The 23,563-nt window shown below is 49.0% G+C and overlaps 1 protein-coding gene across 2 annotated transcripts in view; it reads left to right on the top strand.

Moving 5' to 3' along the window:
• Nucleotides 1-22,473, top strand: part of CELF5 (CUGBP Elav-like family member 5) — a 65,139-nt gene extending 42,666 nt beyond the window's left edge. For both annotated transcript variants that reach the window (XM_056867483.1, XM_056867484.1), the window contains exons 4-12: nt 8,080-8,208; nt 10,044-10,123; nt 13,303-13,449; nt 17,028-17,169; nt 17,419-17,565; nt 18,262-18,324; nt 18,465-18,548; nt 19,091-19,234; nt 22,346-22,473. In XM_056867483.1, the coding sequence (XP_056723461.1) occupies nt 8,080-8,208; nt 10,044-10,123; nt 13,303-13,449; nt 17,028-17,169; nt 17,419-17,565; nt 18,262-18,324; nt 18,465-18,548; nt 19,091-19,234; nt 22,346-22,473 (1,064 nt within the window). The remainder of the gene's footprint in view (nt 1-8,079; nt 8,209-10,043; nt 10,124-13,302; nt 13,450-17,027; nt 17,170-17,418; nt 17,566-18,261; nt 18,325-18,464; nt 18,549-19,090; nt 19,235-22,345) is intronic.
• Nucleotides 22,474-23,563: the final 1,090 nt, after the last annotated feature.

The raw sequence follows: 23,563 nt of genomic DNA, 5'->3' as shown, positions 1-23,563 counted from the left end.
TCTCCCCCCCAAACACACACACCAATAAAATCCATTGTGTGCAGGCTAATGGCTTCGGCTGGATTCCGCTCTGCGAATCCCCAGTCCTACAAAGACGTGCAGGTAGTAGCTAAGGGCCACTCCCCACAACTTACTTCAATTGCATAAACTGGCAGCGTCGTCCTAAATGGAGCTGCATCCTTCTAAGCCTACTGATGTCAGTGGATTTAGAAAAGTGTAACTTCGCTTGGGATTGCACTGTTCAGAATTTACTCTATTACGTGCAAGTTCTCATGGCCCTCTTTAAAAACTGGAATCTTACACACACACACACTCCAGCGACGAAAAAGCTAACGTGATCTTGGGGAGCATCAACAGAGGCATAACATCCAAAATCCAAGATGAACACCTGAAGCTGCCTTATACTGAATCAAACCCTCAGTCCATCAAAGTTGGTATTGTCTTCTCAGACCAGCAACGGCTCTCCAGGGTCTCAGGCAGAGGTCTTTTCACATCACCTACCTGCCTAGTCCCTTTAACTGGAGATGCCGGAGATTGAACCTGGGACCTTCTGCATGCCAAGCAGAGGCTCTGCCACTGAGCCACAGCTCATCCGCTGTAGTCCCGCTGTACACCGCATTGGTCAGCCCGCACAGTTCTGGAGGCCTCCCTTCAAAAAAGATGTGGACAGAATCGAGCGGGTGCAGAGGAGAGCAACGAGGATGATCAGAGGCCTGGAAACCAAGCCCTACAAGGAAAGGCTGAGGGACTTGGGAATGTTTAGTCTGGAGAAAAGGAGGTTGAGGGGGGACATAATTGCTTTCTTTATTTGAAGGGCTGTCACTTAGAGGAGGGCAGGGAGCCTTTTCTGTTGGCAGCAGATGATTGGACTCACAATAATGGGTTTAAAGTGCAGGCAGAAAGGTACCAGCTGGATATTAGGATTTTTTTTTTACAGTAAGAGTTGTTCAACAGTGGACTCAGCTGCCTCGGGTGGTGGTGAGCTCCCCCTCACTGGCGGTCTTCAAGCAGAGGCTGGACAAGCACTTGTCAGGGATGCTCTAGGCTGATCCTGCATTGAGCAGGGGGTTGGACTAGATGGCCTCTATGGCCACCTTCCAACTCTATGATTCTATGAGTCTATGATTTAATTGGTTTAATGAGTCTATGATTTAATGATTCTATGAGTGTATGATTTAATTGGAACCATGTTTAAAAGGCCCTGCCCTGGATGGCCCAGACTAGCCCAATTTCATCAGATTTCAGAATCTCTTTCCAGCGAGTCACTGGCAAAAAAAAAAAAAAAAAAGGATTCCTAATTCCAAGGAGTTCCAAGATCTAAAGACCAAATGACTGGGGTAATTAGTAGGGTTGCCAGGTCCCTCTTCTCAACCGGCGGGAGATTTTGGGGGTGGAGCCTAAGGAGGGCGGCGTTTGGGGAGGGGAGAGACTTCAATGCCATAGAGTTCAATTGCCAAAGCGGCCATTTTTCTCCAGGTGATCTGATCTCTATCGGCTGGAGATCAGTTGAATGAATAGGAGATCTCCTGCTACTACCTGGCGGTTGGCAACCCTAGTAATTAGATTTGTGAGGGCCAAGTCCCACCCCAGTGGTATTCCGCCGATGATCCTCTTTGTTTCCTCACTGAATGAATGCCACTTACCTAGGGTTGCCAACCTCCAGGTAATGTTTGTAGGAAATAGACACCACTGTACTAGCACCACAGGTTTGGAAATCAGCACAGATGCGAAAGCTATTAGTAAAGTGCAAACGTTTATATCAATAGCTACACAAATACAACATTGAGCATAAACTAGCCTATTATATACAACCCATGAACTATCCTAATAAACATGGATACACACATAAACATACAATCAAAGTTTTTATACAGTCATCCAATTTTCATGTAAGAAATCCAAAATAGTCCAAGTTTCATGTAAGGAGTGGTTCCGCAAAGGATCCCACAAAGTGGAGCCACAGAGAAGCGGGGATACTGCCGTTTCGGTTTCTTTTCTCAATTTCTTCCTCAGTCCCCCCTTAATATACGAAAAATTACATACAGTAATATTTATCCATAAAATAGTCCTCAAAATTATACTTACATTTATACCACTTATACTTACAATATTCATTCACTTTTATAAGCTCACTACTTCCATATTTCGACTTCTATTTTTAATGCTGTTATCGGAATCTGGATAGTCAGAAAGTTCCACGTAGGTATACATGTTTATTAGGATAGTTCATGGGTTGTATATAACAGGCTAGTTTATACTCAATGTTGTATTTGTGTAGCTATTTATATAAATGTTTGCACTTTACTAATAGCTTTCGCATCTGTGCTGATTTCCAAACCTCCAGGTAATAGCAGAAGATCTCCTGCTATTACAACTGATCTCCAGCCGATAGAGATCAGTTCCCCTGGAGAAAACATCCGCTTTGGCCTTTGGACTCTATGGCATTGAAGTCTCTCCCCTCCCCAAACCCTGTCCTCCTTAGCCGCCTCCCCAAAACTCTCCCGCTGGTGGCAAAGAGGAATCTGGCAACCCTATTGCCAACCTCCAGTAGGGTTCCCAGGTCTCTCTTCACCACCTGTGGGAGGTTTTGGGGACGGAGTCTGAGGAGGGCGGGGTTCAGAGATTAGAGATTTAGATATTACAAGATGTGGGGAAATGTGTCATGTCTCTGACGAAGTTCCATCTGTTTCTTGCCATCCTTGTCATGATGAAAAGATATGAAATCTGTTTTTAAAAATGGAATTAAGGAATTAAAATAGTTTTTTTGCCCTTGCTATATTCAATCGCAGTCCTTTTGGAACACTGAACGCCCTTACTTGCAATAGTTAAATAAATAGTATTAGCTGATGCAAGAAGAAGATGCCTTAATCATAGAATCATAGAGTTGGAAGGGACCACCAGGGTCATCTAGTCCAACCCCCTGCACAATGCAGGAAATTTACAACTACCTTCCCCACACACACACCCAGTGACCCTCACTACATGCCCAGAAGATGGCTAAGATGCCCTCCCTCTCATCATCTGCTCATATAAAGCCTAATCCTAGCTATGCTTACTTGGAAGTAGATCCCAGCAGTCTATGGTTTTCTTCAGGGTGAGCATGCTTATGAATGCAGTCTTGGAAATTAGCAAATCGGTTTACTCGAGAGTTTGTCGCACTAAGTTCAGTGCTACCTATGCGTAGGACGGTAGTCCTAGTGGCTGGTAACTTCATCTGGTCTTTTTAGGGTTTTTTTTTCCTTTTAATGATTAGTGCCATTTTTTCCAGGGGAACTGATCTCTATCAGCTGGAGGTAATAGCTGGAGATCTCCAGCTAGTACCTGGAGGTTGTAGGAGAAGGCAGCACGAGGCTCACTATACTAAGACAAAAAGCGTGAATAAGACAAGGCTTATCAGTTATCAAGAATTAATTTACTATACTATCAAGAGCAAACAAAAATGAATTAGAAAACAAGTGCATGTTAATGCACACGGAACGCCTCGCAGGGCTTAAACCGAAAGTAACCAACCTGGTTAACACAAACCAACTGCCCACTCGGGCTTAAACAAAAGTCGCTGAGGACTGAAATATCTCAATGGTGGCAATCCGCACTAACATTTGAATTAAAAAATATGTGCTTCCCCCATGCAAATTACAGAGAGCGAAAATACAAGTCCATAGCTGAGGTTCAAGATAAGGGTCCAGAACAAGGACGCGTTTCGAGAATCTTCTTCAGCTTGCCGACCCAGTAACTGGTTAAAGGACCATAGTGGTGTTCAACATCAATTTCTAAAAACAGACAGAAATAACGTGGCAGAACATTCCTAAGTAAAGCAAAACTTATGCTATTTAACAATGTAGGATAGCTTACCCACGGAATCAACATTGGAAAGTACAACTGCAATGCTTCATAGTTTCAGGCTGTTTCTAGAGCGTAATAAACAATGTTACAAAGTGCTATGATTTCAAAAAAAGATATAACTAAAGATCTATCTGAAGTTGTCGAAGCAGGATGAAATTGACAAGGTATAAAGGAGCTTACCCATACTGACATGAAAGACACCAAACAGGTTTCCAAACTCTTCAGAAAGAGGTCTAGAGACCATTCTAAAATACATACAGCTGCATGTTCAAGATGAGAGGCAAGTTACTGAGCTTAAAGAGACAGTATAGAATTATAAAAAACAAGAAAGATCGAATTCAGTGTTGAGCCCGCTAGGGGCCAGAGTTTTAAACATAAAGATGAAGCGTCTTTCTTGATAGTTCAAATTTTTTGGGACATCCTGGGCTTGGAAAATCCTGGGTTGGTACTGCCAAAGTACGAAAAATTTCAAATCACGATCACTGTGGCCATGGCTAAGGAAGTTGTTGACGACCAGCGCGTCCTTCGTTTGGGCCCTCATTCTTGTGCGATGTTCCCCAATGCGCAGTCTTACTTGTCGGACTGTGCAACCCACGTACATTTTTGGGGGTGCACACGAACAAATTAGGGCATATACAACATAAGCTGAAGCACAATTGGAAAAGTGCTTGAGTGTGTAAGTGAACTTGCCATCGGTGGATGTGACCTGTTTGACTGGCACGCTAAATGGACAAGCGGCACAGCCGTGACATTTAAAGTGCCCGCATGCGGAAATGCGTTGTTCAGGAGATGTAATGTCGGTTTTGATGAGTTGGTCCCTGAGGGAGCAAGTTTTTCTTAGACCCAAAATCGGAGGTGTATTGCAGCCAGGAATGTGGTCAATAACATGCCAATGACACTGTAGAATTTTCTTTATGTCATATGTCAAGTGTGTATAGTTGATCAGTTCACCTGGAGGAAATTTCTGCTTTGGCAATTGGACTCTATGGCATTGAAGTCCCTCCCCTCTCCAAACGCTGCCCTCCTCAGGCTCCACCCCTGGCGACCCTACACTTACCCCTGTGAGGGAGAGTCACCTGCTGACCACAGCCCCCAATGCTGGGTGGTCTCCTCCCCCCATTATGGAGTGGGATCTTGCTAGTGAGGCAGTGTCCTCCCCCCCCCCCATGTAGAAGAGCTTGGCACCCCCGGGGGTCTTCGCAACACAGAGGCCTTGCTTTCCTGCCTGTCACAACGACGAACGTTTTGCTCCGTCAGGAATTGCTCATAAAGAGACAAGGCTTGGCGAAGGAGGAAGGGAGACAGACGCGCGTGCTCTACTGTGTTTTGTGGGCGTGTGGCTTGCCACGGTGTCTCTCCTCGTGAGGAGCTTGGCCGTCAAGGCCTGCCACGCTAATTGGAGCAGGCAGGCCATCCGCTCAGGCAGACCCATGTGAGGAACAAGATCCCAAAGGAGGGGTACCACCCTTGCGTTTTTGTTCTGGCACACTAAGCCCGTGGGAGCCGGGGAAAACTGCCCTCCCATCCTCTGGCCCCTTGTTGCCACGGGTCATTGGGAACTGCCCTGTTTCGAACCATCTTTCCCTCTGTCCCAGGGAAGATACTGGAGCAGATTTTGAAGGGATCAATCTGCGAGCATCTGGAGGACAGCTGGGTGATCCGGGGAAGTCAGCATGGATTTGTCCCCAACAGGTCCCGCCAGATCAATCTTGTTTCCTTCTTTGACTGAGTGACGAGCTTACTGGATTGTAGGCACGCCATCAACATAGAACCATAGAGTTGGAAGGGACCACCAGGGTCATCTAGTCTAACCCCCTGCACAATGCAGGAAATTCCAAATTACCCACCACCACCACCACCACCACCCCCCCCCCCGAGATTGTAAGTCGGTTTGATTCTCCTTAAAAGTTAGAGAAAGTCGGGGTATAAAAACCAACTCTTCCTCTTCCTCTACATGTCTGCACTGGGGCTGATTTGAATCCTACCCATTGCAGAGTTGCAGCGGCTGGATTGACAGGAAGCGAGGACAGAGCAGTGAGTCATGCAGATACACGACGGGTGGCCTCTTTTGAGGCCAGGTGACTAATTCCGCTGTGTGTCTGCACTGGGGATGGTTGAATCCCATTAGCACAGTGATGCAGCAGACCGATTGAAAAGAGGCAAGGACAAAAGCGGCAAATCATGCAGAGATGCAGCGGGCAACCTTCTTGGTGGGCTTCCTGCGGCTATCAAAGGTGTGCTCCTTGTGGCAGGCGAGACGGATTCATTCCCTCGTGGTGGTTTGGGAATGACTGCCCTCAGAGGAGCCCGTTCGCAGTGTTTCTGCACGCCCAGAGCAGTAACTCACGCACAGATCCAACAGACAGATGCATTTGTCGCTTCCCTTGAAGTTCTTTGCGAAATATATATATATATATATTTCCAGGTCAGTGCATCCGCCAACAGATAGCGCCCCCTGCGCTATTTCTCCTGACACACGTCATGTTAAATCGGTTTCTGCTTGAAGCTGGCCCCTCTGATTCTGTCGCATGCAATAAGGGAGCTTCTTGTGCGGTTCCGGAGAAGCTATCCCTCCACACGTCCTCTCCTCGGTCCCCGCGTCCCCTCCGTCCCCAGCGATCCTCAGATGATTCCCACTATCGGCCTGTCACGTCTTAATTGTTTTGCTGAGACGGCCCCCTCCGTTTGAAAGGAAGGCTGGGTATGTTTTGTGTGGTGGGGGGATACCACATCCCCCTATTTAGAGGTGTGCGTATTAAAAGCAACCCGGTTGGACCAGAAACCTTCCCAAAATCTGGGGATGCTTCGCTGATCTCCAGCCTAGTCATTTCCGGCTGCGCCTTCTTTTCTGAAATCTAAATAACAGACCGAAAAGCATACAAAGAAGAAGAGTTGGCTTTTATATGCTGACTTTCTCTACCACTTAAGGAAGAAACAAACTGGCTTACAATCACCTTCCCTTCCCCTCCCCACAACAGACACCCTGTGAGGTAGGTGGAGCTAAGAGAGCCGTGATTAGCCCATGGTTACCCTACTGGCTTCATTTGGAGGAGTGGGGAACCAGCCCGGTTCACCAGATTAGCCTCCGCCGCTCATGTAGAGGAGTGGGGAATCTCTGCTGAGGTCCCTCCCCTGCTGAAAACCCCACCCACCCTAGGCTTCACCCCAAAATCTCCAAAAAATTTCCATACCTGGTACCTTGAGTTGCCATTTCCCTCTGCGCCATCAGTGGGAGGTTTTGGGGGTGGAGCCTGAGGAGGGCAGGGTTTGGGGAGGGGAAAGGACTTCAGTGCCATAGAGTCCAATTGCCAAAGTGGCCATTTTCTCCAGGGGAACTTATCTCTGTCGCCTGGAGATCAGTTGTAATAGTGGGAGATCTCCAGCTAGTGTCTGGAGGTTGGCAACCCTACTGGTACCCACCAATCCCTCTCATACACCACACACACACACACTTGGGAAGGTTATTCTCTGCAGAGTGCTGATAAGGCTTTTAAAAAGCACCTGTCTGTACAGTCTGTTCCAAAACACATAAAGATTCCACAACAAGGCAACCAAAAGTCTACGGGCAGGAAAGCTGAATTCTTTCAAACGACCTGCATGAATCATAGAAACTAAGCACATCTGCATGGGTAGTCTGATTTCACCACTATTTATTCTACGATGTTTGCATCATTATATTCCGTGCATCCCACCCGTCGCTCTGAACTTTGTTCCAGCTCCCCTGCAGATTGTCAGATTTCGCATGGTGGGGGTCGCGTACTTTCAAGAAGAGTGAGGCTGACAAACGCGATTGTTTCACACCCATGATTACTAGGAACTTTTTTGGCCAGTGTTTAGGGTTGCCAACCTCCAGGCACTAGCTGGAGATCTCCTGCGATTACAACTGATCTCCAGCCGATAGAGATCAGTTCACCTGGAGAAAATGCCCGCTTTGGCAATTTGGCAATTGGCCACTTTGGCAATTGGAGGTTGGCAATCCTACATACAACCTATGTACTTGGTACAAATGAACCAAGAGGAAAGGTGGGATATAAATGTTTTGCTAATAATACGAATAACAAGAATAAGAATAAATGATCTACAAAGAAAAAGCTAAATAATAATTTTAAAAAAAGAACTCCTGCCCCCTCCTAGATCACTGTTCTTTGAGAAATACCCCTGTTCCCTGCTTTTTTGGTTTCTCTAAAATCCTGAGAACCCTCCCAGAAAGTTGATGGTTCTGTGTTTTGCTTCTAGGGGACAGGAAACTCTTTGTGGGCATGCTGAATAAGCAGCAGTCGGAGGAAGACATTCTGCGGCTTTTCGAACCATTTGGAGTAATCGACGAATGTACGGTGCTCAGAGGTCCGGATGGGAACAGCAAAGGTCTGTCTGATATCCTCTGGCTTTCAGTCCAGTCGGGAACTGGGGGCCTGCCCACACTACAAAATGCAATCTGGATTCAAAACAGTTTCCCAGAGGGTCCCTCCCAAAAAATTCCGGGACTTTAGGTTTGCTAAGACTGTTGCCAATTCTTTGAAAGTTTACTAATATTATGCTGCTCAAGATTTGCAAATCAATAGGGTTGCCAACCTCCAGGTACTAGCTGGAGATCCCCTGCTATTACAACTGATCTCCAGCTGATAGAGATCAGTTCCCCTGGAGAAAATGGCCACTTTGGCCATTGGACTCTATGGCATTGAAGTCCATCTCTTCCCCAAACCCTGCCCTCCTCAGGCTCCGCCCCAAAAACCTCCGTGAAGAGGGACCTGGCAACCCTACTAATCTGGCTACTTTAGCAAAGCTGCAGTTCTTGGTATTTGTTTTTGGCTTCTGGGCTGATTTCAGATTGCTCCTTCCTCCCGTTTCAGCCGGAGAAATCCCTGTTCTGATTTGCCTTCTTCCTCGTGCAAATCAAACCTGCGATTCTTTATTTTCAGCATGTCCTGTTTTTCTCTCTCCAAATGTTCCCTGTAAAATGTACTCATTTTGCAAATGTATAAATGACACACATTATAGCTATAAACGCCATGTAAATTGTATGTAAAATCTGCACAATGATGCAAATGCGTCTATAAAGCCAACAGTGAGAAGCAGAGAACCAAAACTGCTGATAAATAATTCACATAAAAATAAATGAAATAGGGAACAGTTTCTCACGTCTGCCTTTCGACTCTTCTGAAACCAGTTTGAATGTGTATCGGTGATATGTCTCTCCTTTTCAGCCATGAGGACTAGTAACCTGTGGGTTGTATTTTTAAAACAACTGAGTATTTCAATTGCATTGGCAGAAATGTCTTTTAATCTCTTTTAAGGAATATCTTTTAAGAACATTTTTGGTGGGATCTCCTAAATTATCAGTTTAAAATGTTATCAGGACTGCAGCAACATTATCGACAGGTTGTGATTGTATCGATTATATGCTAATAACGTGGTTGATTTTGGGGAGCAATTATTTTGTATAGTGTTTTTTTTTAAGCGAAGGGTTTTGTGCTTTCGGTATGCGCTGCGAGTGCTACGTAGACCCATCGTAATTTTAAAGAGCAGGACTCCGTGCCTAAAGGCAGTGAAGTAGTGAGAGGGGCTTTTTGGTGAAACCAGGTGTGTGTGTGGCCGTTTATGCTTGGTAATTAGCAGGCTGAAGCACCTCGCATATTTTTTTTAATTTCTTCACGGGGAACCTTCATTCCAGTCACTGCGAAGAAGCCAGAAGCCGGGAGCATACCTGCTTCGCATTTCTTAAGAGCCCCTTTAACGCGACCTTTTGTATTTGCTCTGCCCCCACACCGAAGCATGCATTGAAGGAAGCGTGCAGAATCCCAGCTTAGCTATGCAAATGGCTATTGCTAATGGCTATGCAAACGAAGGAACGAAGGAGCAGGCGAGTGTGTGGAGGGGTGGAATTTGTTTGACTTTCTCCTCTTGCATCGGGACGGTGAATAGTCATTGTAAAGGTCGGATTTAAAAAATCAGCATTGAGGGAGGAGCAGAATCGACCCTGCATAAATGGCCTCTGTATGTGTGTGTGTGTGCATTGGGGGCATATGGGCTGCCTTTATAAAGCCTTGTGCTAAGAGCCATGCAGGATAGGCTCCTTCCCTCCCTTTGTAAAGCGGAGCAAAGCTCCTTAGACTCTCTACTTTGCTCTCACTTGCTGTTTTTCTTCCTGCCCTTCTCTCTGTCTCTCTTATTTTCTCTTCCCCAACTATGCTGTTCTCCAGGCTGTGCCTTCGTTAAATTCTCCTCTCACACGGAGGCTCAAGCGGCGATCCACGCCCTCCACGGCAGCCAAACTATGCCTGTGAGTAAGAGTCTGAGGGGCCGCTATCTTGCTGGCGGCCTTTCTCCAGGGTTCTATGCGGCGTCGCAATTTGCTGCTCACCTGGGGCGAGCAGAGGCCAGCCAGGGGTGAGCAACCAAGTGGCGGGCTAAGCAGCACTAGGGGGGCTGCGTCGGTCCCGGTTCTCTCTTTTCCCGCAGCGCTAGTGCCCTTTCCCCTGTGTTCTGTTGAATCAATCTGCCACACACCTGAGGTGAGCAGAAACCAGCCAGAGGCAAACAACCATAGTTGTTAAGCATAGTTAAACTGTGGAACTCCCTGCCCCAGGATGTGGTGATGGCTGCCAACTTGGAAGGCTTGAAGAAGGGAGTGGACATGTTCGTGGAGGAGAGGGCTATCCATGGCTACTAGTCAAAATGGATATTGGTCATGATGCATTCCTATTCTCTCCAGGATCGGAGGAGCATGCCTATTCTATTAGGTGCTATGGAAAGTAGGCAGGATGGTGCTGCTGCAGTTGTCTTGCCTGTGGGCTTCCTGGAGGCACCTGGTTGGCCACTGCATGAACGGACTGCTGGACTTGATGGGCCTGGGTCTGATCCAGCAGGGCTTTCCTTATGTTCTTAACCAAGTGGTAGACAGAAGCAGCACTAGGGTGGCTACATCGGCACAGTTCTCTCTCATCCCACGCTGCTCGGGGCCTTTCACCTGTGTTCTTTTCACTGAATCAACCTGCCACTCACGAGAGGTGAGCAGAAATCAGCCAGAGGCAAACCGCCCTGAAGGGAGGTAAGGCAGAGAAGCCAGGCTGTGTGTTCAGCCGCATTAGTGCTGCCCTTGTGGTAAGAACCTTAAGGTCACAGAGCCATGTATTTGAGACTGGGGATCTTTAGATGGCCAGGAGGAGGGGTGCAGAGGAAGCAGCCCTCTGTACATGCTCAGAGAGAAACTGCTCTTTGAGATTCCTTTACATAGCTCCTCCTTTTAAATTTCTCTGCGACCACATAAGAACATCAGAAAGGCCCTGCTGGATCAGACCAAGTCCCACCGAGTCCAGCAGTCTGTTCACACAGCGGCCAACCAGGTGCCTCTAGGAAGCCCACAAACAAGACGACTGCAGCAGCAGCCTGCCTGTGCTCCACAGCACCTAATATAACAGGCATGCTCCTCTGATCCTGGAGAGAATAGGTATGCATCATGACTAGTCTCCATTTTTACTTAGTAGCCATGAATACAGCTTCAGCAGATGACCCCCACGGTTCTAGTATTACGAGAGAGGGAGAAAAGCTGGATCAGACCCAGGCCCATCAAGTCCAGCAGTCTGTTCACACAGTGGCCAACCAGGTGCCTCTAGGAAGCCCCACAAACCAGACGACTGCAGCAGCACCATCCTGCCTGGGTTCCATGGCACCTAATAGGCATGCTCCTCTGATCCTGGAGAACCACCTCTCATGGCTTCTGGAGATCACCCTAAGGAAACCAATGTTTTTTCTGAAATAGAAAAAAAAGGGGGGCGGATGGAAAGCAATTCTAATTAGAAACCTGAAAGGCAAAACTGGTGCAGGAAAGAAATGACTGAGGAGCAGGGAATGGCTTTAAATTCCCCAGAATTCTGACTGTCCCAATAATCTACGATGCTCATCTGGTGGGCACCCAAGAGGGCCTTTTCGGTGGCAGCCCCACAATTATGGAATAACCTCCCCAGGGAGTTGCGCCGGGGCCCCTCACTCCCCGTCTTCAGGAGGCCGTTTTATTCAGGACAGCATGTGACCGATTTAGGTTTTATTTATTGGCAGTCCTAATTGGAGTTTTTTAATTGGTGCCTTTGAATGGGTTTTTATCATTGTTGTTTTTATTGTTTTTAAAGGATGTTTTCGTTATGTTGTAAATTGCCTTGAGTTCTTCTGCAAGGGAGAAAGGTGGCTAATAAATGTTTTCAATAAATAAATAAAGGCCGCTCTTCCTCTGCTGCCCTCTGACACTGGGTTTTGGGGTAAGGGGCTTCTCTCTCAATGGGCACCCTCGGTGCGAGGGCCTCCAAGGGTCTGCATCAGTTGAACACATGAAGCTGCCTTCTATTGAATCAGACCCTGGGGCCATCAGAGTCAGTATTGTCTGCTCAGACCGGCAGCGGCTCTCCAGGGTCTCAGGCAGGGGTCTTTCCCATCACCGACTTGCCTGGTCCCTTTAAGTGGAGATGCTGGGGATTGAACCTGGGACCTTCTGCATGCCAAGCAGAGGCTCTTCCCCTGAGCCACGGCCCCTCCCCTCCATCATGAACTCATGAAGCTGCCTTATACTGAATCAGACCCTGGGTCCATCAGAGTCAGTATTGTCTGCTCAGACAGGCAGCGGCTCTCCAGGGTCTCAGGCAGGGGTCTTTCCCATCACCGACTTGCCTGGTCCCTTTAAGTGGAGATGCTGGGGATTGAACCTGGGACCTTCTGCATGCCAAGCAGAGGCTCTTCCCCTGAGCCACGGCCCCTCCCCTCCATCATGAACTCATGAAGCTGCCTTATACTGAATCAGACCCTGGGTCCATCAGAGTCAGTATTGTCTGCTCAGACAGGCAGCGGCTCTCCAGGGTCTCAGGCAGGGGTCTTTCCCATCACCGACTTGCCTGGTCCCTTTAAGTGGAGATGCCGGGGATTGAACCTGGGACCTTCTGCATGCCAGGCAGAGACTCTACCACTGAGCTATGGCCCTTCCCCAGAACACATGAACACATGAAGCTGCCTTATACTGAATCAGACCCTTGGTCCATCAAAGTCAGTATTGTCTACTCAGACTGGCAGCGGCTCTCCAGGGTCTCAAGCAGAGGTCTTTCACATCACTTACTTGCCTAGGCCCTTTAGCTGGAGATGCTGGGGATTGAACCTGGGACCTTCTGCATGCCAAGAAGAGGCTCTACCACTGAGCTATGGCCCTTCCCCATCCTCTTGCCCACCCCTCTTCCTCTTCCATCTGTACTCCTTCACTTGCTCATCATTGCCAGCAAACGGGCAGTGACGGCGAAGAAAACAGTGGCATGTCTGGAGACCTCGCAGACCCTGTCGATCCTATTATTATTATTATTTTATTAGATTTATAACCCGCTGTCCTCCCGGCCAAAACCGGGCTCAGAGCGGCTAACGTTGGCCCTGCCTCTCTCCGAGTTGCCCCTCTTCTCCAACCGCTCTCCTTCTTCTCTGTCCCTTCAGGGCGCTTCCTCCAGCCTCGTGGTGAAATTTGCGGACACTGACAAGGAGCGGACGTTGCGCCGGATGCAGCAGATGGTGGGGCAGTTGGGGATCCTGACGCCGTCGCTGGCTTTGCCGTTCAGCCCGTACAGCGCCTACGCACAGGCCGTGTGTATTTGCTAGAGGATGGGATGGCCTTAGGGTCGTCGGGTCCCTCTTCGCCACCGGCGGGAGGTTTTTGGGGTGGAGCCTGAGGAGGGCATGGTTTGTGGTGGGGAAGGACCTCAATGCCATAGAGTCCAGTGGCCAAAGCGGCCATTTTCTCCAGGGGAACTGATCTCTGTCGGATGGAGATCAGTTGCAAGAGCAGAGATTGCCAGCTACTTCCTAGAGGTTGGCAACCCAAGATGGCCTTACCATGCAGCTTAGCATTGCCAGCTATGGGTTGGGAAATACCTGGAGGTTTTTGGGGCGGAGCCTGAGGAGGGCAGAGTTTGAGAAGGTGAGGGACCTTAATGCCATAGAGTTCCATCTAGACATTAGGAAGAATTTCCTAACAGTTAAAGCAGTTTCTCAGTAGAACAGGCTTCCTCAGAAGTTTTGAAGCAGAGGCTAGATGGCCATCTGTCAGCAATGATGCTCCTATGACCAGAGGCAGTTCATGAGAGGGAGGGCATCTTGGCCATCTTCTGGGCATGGAGTAGGGGGTCACTGGGTGTGTGTATGGGAGGTAGTTGTGAATTTCCTGCATTGTGCTGGGGGTTGGACTAGATGACCCTGGTGGTCCCTTCCAACTCTATGATTCTATGGATTGCCAAAGTGACCCTTTTCTCCAGGTGAACTTGATCTCTTTCGGCTGGACATCAGTTGTAACAGCCAAAGATCTCCTCCCACACCCTGGAGGTTGGCAACTCTTTCCACCTTTGGGGTTGCCTATTGTTGAGCCCCGGTGTTGTAAACTGGTTGCGAGGCTGAATCTCGCGGGTTCCAGGGCTCAGAAGAAGCCCTGTTTAAGAAGTGTACTCTTTGTTAAAGCTGCCTTGCTAGCAAATCCCTCCCTCCTTTAAAAAAATAACATTGTCTGGTCTTCTCCTGTTCCTTAAAAAATTTCACACCATTTCCCTGTGTGACATTCTTGATTGTGAGAAGTGACAGAGGCAATGGGGGGGGGGCGATTAGGGCTTTGGTTTGGGGAGGGAGGAGAAGGAAAGGGAGAAGGAGAACGGGGAGAGGCCGCTAAGGAAATTTTCTTTTTTCCTCTCTTTTTTTTTTGCCTCCAACAAACCTCTGTTGTTGTGCAGAGTCAGAACTGTGTAATTGAATGTCACACTTGAGAGCATTGGCCAATTTTTTTTTTTTTGCCACAGGCTGTGTGTGTGTGTTTGCGCGCGTGCGGACACACACGAGGAATTAATTTCCCCTCTCTGAAATATTATTTTTGAGGAGCTTCATTGTCGGCTTAGAGCCGCAGCCAAAAAAACCTTTTCGCTTGGACTCCGGGAAGGGCACTGGAGAGCTTCAGCGAGATTTCCTTGTGTGGGTGTGTACGCCAGAGAGAGACCTTGCAATTCATTCCCAACAGTTGCTTCTTACACTAGCTAAAATAGCTTTTAAAGAAGAGACTGGACAAATTCAGGGAGGATATTGTAATACATCCTTCGTCCCTCATGCCCGTTTCCCGTGCGCCTCTCTTAAAGAAGGCAAATAACTCAACAGGGGGCTCGGTTGAATTTGGGAGAAATCCCTCCACGCATCCATGCACCCTCCACCTGAAGCAAACCTGGAGCTTCCTTGGTTGGTATTGCCCCATTCAAACACACTCTTGTCTTGTAAGACGATGTCTAGGGCCGCCAAATCCCTCTTCGCCACTGGCGGGTTTTTTTTGGGGTGGAGCCTGAGGAGGGCAGGGTTTGGGGAGGGACTTCAATGCCATAGAGTCCAAGGGCCAAAGCAGCCATTTTCTCCAGGGGAACTGATCTCTATTGGCTGAAGATCAGTTGTAATAGCAGGAGATCTCCAGCTACTACCTGGAGGCTGGCAACCCTGATGAGGTCTGTCTGTAGTACCTGTGTGCAAGTTTCTTTGCAAGGTTGATGGCTTTCCATTCTGTATGGCTAAGTGGGGTGCCTTCCATGGTGATAGATCCCGATGGGTAGCCGTGTTAGTCCGTCTCTAGCAGTAGAAAAGAGCAAGAGAAAGGAGAAGACTGAGAGGGGATATGATAACCATCTTCAAGTACTTGAAGGGCTGTCATAGAGAGGAGGGTGCCGAGTTGTTTTCTGTTGCCCCAGAAGGTCGGACCAGAACCAATGGGATGAAATTAAATCAAGAGTTTCCGTCTAGACATTAGGAAGAATTTTCTAACAGTCAGAGTGGTTCCTTGGTGGAAGAGGCTTCCTCTGGAGGTGGTGGGCTCTCCTTCCGTGGAGGTTTTTAAGCAGAGGCTAGATGGCCATCTGTCAGCAATGCTGATTCTATGGCCTTAAGCAGATGATGAAAGGGAGGGCATCTTGGCCATCTTCTGGGCGTGGAGTAGGGGTCACTGGTGGTGTGAGGAGGAGGTAGCTGTGAATTTCCTGCATTGTGCAGGGGGTGGACTAGATGACCCTGGTGGTCCCTTCCAACTCTATGATTCTATGAGTCCAGGATCACCGTAAAGACTAACAAAAATTCTGGCAGGGGATGGAGCTTCCATGAGGCACAGCTCACTTCTTCAGATACAGCTAGAAAGTGAGTCTATCTGTCCTTGAGTAGAGAACAAGGAATTCTCTCATGTCTAGTTCGGCAAAGATCATGGAAAGGGAAATGAACACCACCAAAGGGTTACTTGCAAACAGCTGCCTCCCTGACTTGTCTCTGGTCTCTACACATTTATTCACTTCTTTTTAAAAAAATAATATTTTATTATTTTTAATAATAAACTTAATAATAAACATACAACTTACACTCCTCTTACAATACTTCGTACTGAGAACAAGAACCCCTTCAGGTTCTGGATATGAACAGACATATTTCAGACTATATAATTTAATTTTAGTCTTTGATTCTGCCCATACGGATGTTTCTTTGATTAGTCACTGATTTAAACATTTATTCTAAAATCTTCATCCAGCCTATATATTTCTAAGCTTGTTTAGTATAATTATACATTCATATATTAATACTGGGAGGGGCCGTGGCTCAGTGGTAGAGCCTCTGGCATGCAGAAGGTCCCAGGTTCAATCCCCAGTGGCATCTCCAGTTAAAGGGACTAGGCAAGTAGGTGATGTGAAAGACCCCTGCCTGAGACCCTGGAGAGCCCCTGCCGGTCTGAGTAGACAATACCGACCTTGCTGGACCAAGGGTCTGATTCAGCACAAAGCAGATAGGAAGGGGCTGCGGCTCAGTGGTAGAGCATCTGCTTGGCATGCAGAAGGTCCCAGGTTCAATCCCCGGCATCTCCAGTTGAAGGGACCAGGCAAGTAGGTGATGTGAAAGACCTCTGCCTGAGACCCTGGAAAGCCGCTGCTGGCCTGAATAGACAATACTGACTTTGATGGGCCAAGAATCTGATGCAGTATAAGGCAGCTTCATGTGTTCATGTGTACTCAATTCGGGGTATTAATTCTAAACCTATCAATCGATATTTCTTAACTATTAATAATAATACCTTATGTTTCTTATTAACCAATCAGATACCTTATATCTATTACTTTATTAATCAATTAATATCTACTTTATTCGCTTCTTTATCATTCCTTTCGCAGCTGATGCAGCAACAGACGGTCCTCTCGGCTTCCCACGGCGGCTTCGTGAGCCCCGGCCTCACCTTCTCCCCCTGCCACATCCAACAGATCGGCACAGTCAGCTTAAACGGCCTGCCGGCCACTCCTATTGCACAAACCTCAGGTACGCATCTGCGTGTGAAGGTAATGGGGGGGGGGGGAGAGAGCTCAAGGAATGTCACCGTTCCAGTTTCAGATCACGATCTGAGTTCGGATCTTGGCCATGAAGCTCACTCTCTCTGTGTCTCTCTCTCTCTCAGCCTAATCTACCTGGCAGGGTTGACTCGGCGGAAGTGACTCCAGATCGCCTCCTTTGCTCTTAAAATGTAACCTCTTGTCATCACGCTTGCTTTTCTCTCCCTCCGGTCTGCAGGGTTACAGTCTCCTCCCCTCTTGGGAACGACCGCCGTCCCGGGGCTGGTCACACCGATCGGCAACAGCTTCACCGGCGTGGTGCCTATCCCCAGCGGCCACCCGACCCTGGAGGCGGTTTATGCCAACGGGCTCATGCCCTGCACAGGTGAGACGGCGCAGGAGAAAGGGCAGTCCCCTGGGCGAAGGGGACTTGTGTCCTGGGAGACAGCCTGGCAGGGGTGCCGGTCTTTGCGGACTGTCTTAGGGGTTGCGTTTCTAGCCCTCGGTCTGCCAGCTGGGGAGACCGAGGAGCTCACAACAGGCCTGGCGCAGCCTGCCCTGTCCCTTCACTGGTGGAAATGGAGAGCAGGAGCTTTTCATGGCATGAAGGGAAATAGCAGCAACCGGGTAAATAGCATCCCATCCCAGGGAGGGGCTGTGGCTCAGTGGTAGAGCCTCTGCTTGGCATGCAGAAGGTCCCAGGTTCAACCCCCGGCATCTCCAGTTAAAGGGACTAGGCAAGCAGGTGGAACCCGCAGATAGCCATGTAGCCTCTGTGTAAAAACCTCCAAAGAAGGAGAGCCCACCACCTCCCAAGGAAGCCCGTTCCAGTGAGGAACTGCTTGAACTGTCAGGAGGTTCTTCCTAATGGGAGGGTTAAAAAAAAAAAAAAACTAGACAGCATCTGGCATTTAAATGCCAGCTCTATTCGCCATCTCCGGGGCTAATTTTGAACACTGGTGTGAAATTTTAGTTTTCGTTCCAAACTAATTTTAGAACTTCCGGCTCTTCCAAGTCAGGCCCGTTTCCCCTTTCTTCTCAAGCCCTTCATTTTTCCCCCCTTAAATCTCTCCTTTTTCAGCCCAGAACCCTTCGGTAGCAGAGACTCTGCATCCAGCGTTCACCGGAGTACAGCAGTATGCAGGTACCAACGTCGAGTCGATGCTCCTCCTTGGCTTTGTAGTCTTCATGATAGTTGAAGTCCTTGAAGTCCCTCTCAACTCTTGGCCCCCTTCCCAATTCTCTCTCCCGCTCACTCCGCCTCTCCCGTCTCGCCCCGCACAGCGGTGTACCCGGCGGCGACCATCACCCCGGTAGCTCAGGCGATTCCGCAGCCACTGCCGATACTTCAGCACCAGCAACGAGAAGGTGAGTCTCCTCTGAGTGTGGTGTAATGGTTAAGAGCGGTGGTTTGGAGCGGTGGTCTCTGATCTGGAGAATCCGGGTTCGATTCCCCACTCCTCCATGTGAGCGGCGAAGGCTAATCTGGTGAACTGGATTGGTTTCCCCACTCCTATACCTGAAGCCAGTTGGGTGACCTTGGGCTAGTCACACTCTCTCAGCCCCACCTACATCACAGGGTGTCTGCTGTAGGGAGGGGAAGGTGATTGTAAGCCGGTTTGAGTCTCCCTTAAGTGGGAGAGAAAGCCGGCATATAAAAACCAACTCTTCTTCTGCTGCTGCTCAAATTGTGGGGGGCTGGAGAGTTCCAGGGCAAGATGGAGCATGCCGGGGAGACTCGGCAGTCCTTTGTTAAGGGGTGCGATGAGGGCCCTCCGCCCACTGTCTCTGCAATTGCAGTCCTGAGTCTGGTGCGTGTGTCTGCTTGTGCTTAACGGCGGATCGTCTTTCCCTCTTCCTGCTCGGGCGGGGTTTTGCTCCCCCAACGACCCCCCGGATCCCGACGGCAGGACCCGAAGGCTGCAACCTCTTCATCTATCACCTCCCTCAAGAGTTTGGGGACAACGAACTCATGCAAATGTTTCTTCCTTTCGGGAACATCATCTCTTCCAAAGTGTTCATGGACCGGGCCACGAACCAGAGCAAATGTTTTGGTAAGCCAGGGAAAGTGAGGGGGGGGAGTTGTTTTGTGTCAACTGTGTGCAGTTCTGGCCACCACACCTGAAAAAAGGATATTGCAGAGCTTGAGAAGAAAAGAGCAACCAAAATGATCAAGGGGCTAGAGCAGTGGTCGGCAAACCGCGGCTCCCGAGCCGTATGCGGCTCTTTGGCCCCTTGGGTGCGGCTCTGGCGGAGAGATGGTCCAGGGCCCTGTTCCCAGGATGGCCGCAGTGGTCGCACTCATCCCATCGCCTGGGAGGCGGCGTCGCGGGACGGGGAGGAGGCGGCGGCGGCGCTCCTGCTGCTGACGACTTTGGCGGCACTGCGGGCCCCGGCGAGGAGGCCAGGAAGGGATCTGCCGGGGGTGTCACCCGGGGAGACCCGGCCGGGGCGGACAGGAGCAAGGCGGGCTCTCGGTCAGTCGGTCGGAGCGACGGTCGGCCGGGCTTGGTGGCGGTTGGGGATTCGAGGGGTGGCACGAAAGAGAGAGACTGGGGAGCGCCCCCTCCGCCTATCCCGGCGGCAGCTCTGTCTCTCTTGTTTTTCTCGCATGCCCACTCCCCTCCCTGGGCCTTGCTGTGGTGGCAGCAGCGGAGGGTGTTCGGACAGCGGGAGGGGAGGCCGGGTTGGGTTGGGGGGGGGAGTTGGACAGGCCGAATTGGGGACTGGGGGGGGAGAGAGGGGCCTGGATGCTGGGGGAGGTTACTTCCAGGCTGCCTTCCCCTTTTTTGCTCGGGAGTGGGGGGCGTCCCGAGCTCTTCCTCCACCGCCACCATTGTTCGAGACTGCGGAGGAGGGGACGGGCCGGCGGGGAGAAGGAGAAGCCTGGTCGAGCTGGGGAGGAGGCTTGAGTAGCCGGGAAGCCTATCATCCCTCCCCTGTTTGGGACTGGATCCTTCTCGGCTCGAACCGGGCTTCTTCCCTCCTTCTTACGTGGGGGGGGGATCGGGCTGCGAGGGTTGTGCGCGGATGGGAGGCCGGGCTTCCCCGCCCCCGCCATTGAGTTCGGGGAATTGGGTGGGAGGGAAGTTGTTGAGTATGATGTCAAGTTTTGTTCAGTGTGCCTGTGGTTTGGTTGAGACTTGAAACTTTGGTTAAAGTTTGTTAGGTTAATAAACAGTGTACCTACCTATGTATTTTGAGTTTGGGAGAATTGGCTCTCAGGGGAGGTCTTGATCATTGTGCTGTTGATATTTGGCTCTGTTGACTGATGAGTTTGCCGACCACTGAGCAACTGGCCTATGAGGAGCGGTTAAAACACTTAGGGCTGTTTAACCTGGAAAGAAGGCGGTTAAGGGGAGACATGATAGAGGTCTATAAAATTATGCATAAGAGATGACAGAGGTCTATAAAATTATGCATGGTGTGGAGAGGGTGGACAGGGAGAAGCTTTTCTTCCTCTCTCCTAATACCAGAACACGAGGTCATCTGCTAAAGCTGGAGGGTGAGATATTCAAAACTGATTAAAGGAAGTATTTGTTCACACAACACATAGTTACATTGTGGAACTCCCTGCCCCAGGATGTGGTGATGGCTGCCAGCTTGGAGGGCTTTAAGAGGGGAGTGGACATATTCATGGAGGAGAGGGGTATTCATGGCTGTAAGTTAGAATGGATACTAGTCATGCTGCATACCTATTCTCTCTAGTATCAGAGGAGCATGCCTATTATTTTGGGTGCGCTGGAACACAGGCAGGATGGTGCTGCTGCAGTCGTCTTGTTTGTGGCTTCCTGGTTGGCCACTGTGTGAGAAGACTGCTGGACTTGATGGGCCTGGGTCTGATTCAGCAGGGCTTTTCTTAGGTTCTTATGACATGTTGCCTAAGTGACCATCATGAAAGAGTTCCCCCCCATTGGGGGGGGCTCCATTTGCACAGGTAGGGTACTCCAAGGTGTCCCCATTGGGGTGAATATTACCAGCCTGGGGTCGTTGCAGGTTGGCAAAACAGTGGGACGGGAAGGAACCAGCCTCCTTATTCCAGGGTGCTGATTCAAAGCAGGCCCCTAGGACTAAGCACCCCACAGTTCACAATACACATTGGATTGTGTGGGATCCAGGGAGGACTCAGGGAAAGAGTAGTGTGGTGGTTAAGAGCAGTGGACTCTAATCTGAACAACCGGGTTCGAATCCCCACTCCTCCACATGAAGAGTGCTGGGTAGCCTTAGGCTAGTCACAGTTCTCTCCAAACTCTCTCAGCCCCACCTACCTCACAGGGTGTCTGTTGTGGGGAGGGGAAGGGAAGGGGATTGTAAACTGCTCTGAGACTCCTTAAAGGTAGAGAAAAGCGTGGTATGAAAACCAGCTCTTCTTCTTGATAATATTCTGTTCTAGTGCATTGAACACCCACAGGAATTCAAACCCCATGTATATGAGGATGGCCAAATTAACGGAATTCCTACATGGAAAAGATATGGAAGAGTTTAAACAAACATGGTTTAAGGCCGCCACATATTGGGATAAATGGTCAAAAACGGATTTTATAGCTTTAATTAACGAGTTATAGAAATTATAGTAATTTTATATCTTTGTGTTATTAAAATAACAAAACTGTTTAGAAACTTCTTCGGAAGTCAGGGGAAGGGTCACTTTTTGGGTGGGTGGAGGGGGAAGGGGTATCTTTTTGAACTTTGGAATTTAGTAATTAAGATTGTATTAGCTAAGGTATATAGATGCTCCTCTGTATTTTGCATTTTGCATTTTATTTTATTTTTTGTTTGTATTTTCTTTTATGTTATGTTTGTAATTTTTTATTATGTTAATTTCATTGTATCTATTTTTGTTTATTTTTTGATTTAAAAAAATCAACAAAATTTTATATATTTTAAAAAAAGGGAATTCAAACCCCACAATTCTTATTTCCAAACTTTCCAGTGTCTACAGACCATTTTGCTCCTGGGATTACCTGGAGCAGGAATGAGCAGTTCCTGGCCAGAATTTACAGTAGATTCACCAAAGGTGTTTTCACCAGTGAGTCTTTGATCCCTTCTGCAAATACTTTTGCCCCTAAAGTGGGACTTGCAGGAATATTTCCATTGAGGATTAACGGCAGCAACAGAGAGGTTGTTACTGAATCGGAATTCCTCCATTCCATCCCGGCGTTTAGGTTTTGTGAGTTTTGACAATCCGTCCAGTGCCCAAACGGCTATCCAGGCCATGAACGGTTTCCAGATTGGCATGAAGAGGTTGAAGGTGCAGCTGAAACGGCCGAAGGATGCCAGCCACCCCTACTGATGGGGGGGAGGGTCTGCGTTTGCGATGGACTCTCTGCCCCCACAGGTAAGACAAGAACGTCCTCTTTTCCTTGTGAGCTCCTTCCAGACCCCTTCTCTTGGGAAGCGGAGAACACAGACCAGTTGCTACTTGAAAGTGATTTCCTACCACACCCTCTCTAGTGGGTGTTTTCCACGCCCTTTACATCCAGCAGTTCCCCCCACCACCACCATGGGGAAGATTTTCCACAATATTTTTTTCAAAAGAGGCACGGCAGAATAGAGAAATGACCGCTGCAGCTTGCCTTCTTCGCTCACATAGTGCAGATCCTTGTGCTGCCAATGCGGAGTTTTGAAAAATTGGCACAGCCAAGCAAAACTCCAGTGGCCTATCAGAAGCCTTGCCGGGCAAAACGCCCACCTGGCCCCACCCACTTTCTGAAAACACTTGGCAGGTCCCAGGAAAGGTGGGGTAGGGGCCGTGGCTCAGTGGTAGAGCATCTGCTTGGCATGCAGAAGGTCCCAGGTTCAATGCCTGGCCTGGAGAGCCGCGGCCGGTCTGAGTAGACAATACTGACTTTGATGGACCAAGGGTCTGGTTCAGTGTAAGGCAGCTTCATGTGTTCATGTGTTGGCTGGTGCTGTGGCACCCAACGGTATCCAGCATGGCCTTCCTTATGTTATTTTGTTCTTATGTCCATGTTGGGGACCCCTGGTATATGGCAACCAACTGGATCTCCAAGGTCTCAGGCACACAGAGATCTTCCCTCCCCTGCTGCCTGAGAACCAGTTTTCAGTGGTGCTAAGCACTGATCCCATACATGATATCGCTCTTGCTTTATCGCTGAGCCACCATGCCCTCCTTGTAACGCCGCCCAACCTGCTGGGTTGTCGCTATTTGTAAGGAGAAGCACACACACACACACACACATTTTTGGAACACGAACTGCGAACTGTTTTAACCTCTCTTCTCTTTACCATCTAGGTGAAGGTAACCTTCCTCTTCCACTTAATTTATTTCGTTTTAAAGAAGAGACCCAAGAACTTTTATTCCCCCACCTTTTTCAGGGGGGGCAGGGGGAAGAAAAAAAAACTCCGTCCACTGGGAAAGG

The sequence above is a fragment of the Euleptes europaea genome, chromosome 2, assembly GCF_029931775.1.
Source record: "Euleptes europaea isolate rEulEur1 chromosome 2, rEulEur1.hap1, whole genome shotgun sequence".
Taxonomy (NCBI): domain Eukaryota; kingdom Metazoa; phylum Chordata; class Lepidosauria; order Squamata; family Sphaerodactylidae; genus Euleptes; species Euleptes europaea.
Note: the sequence above shows the minus strand (reverse complement) of the source record. Positions and strands in the feature narration are given on the sequence as shown.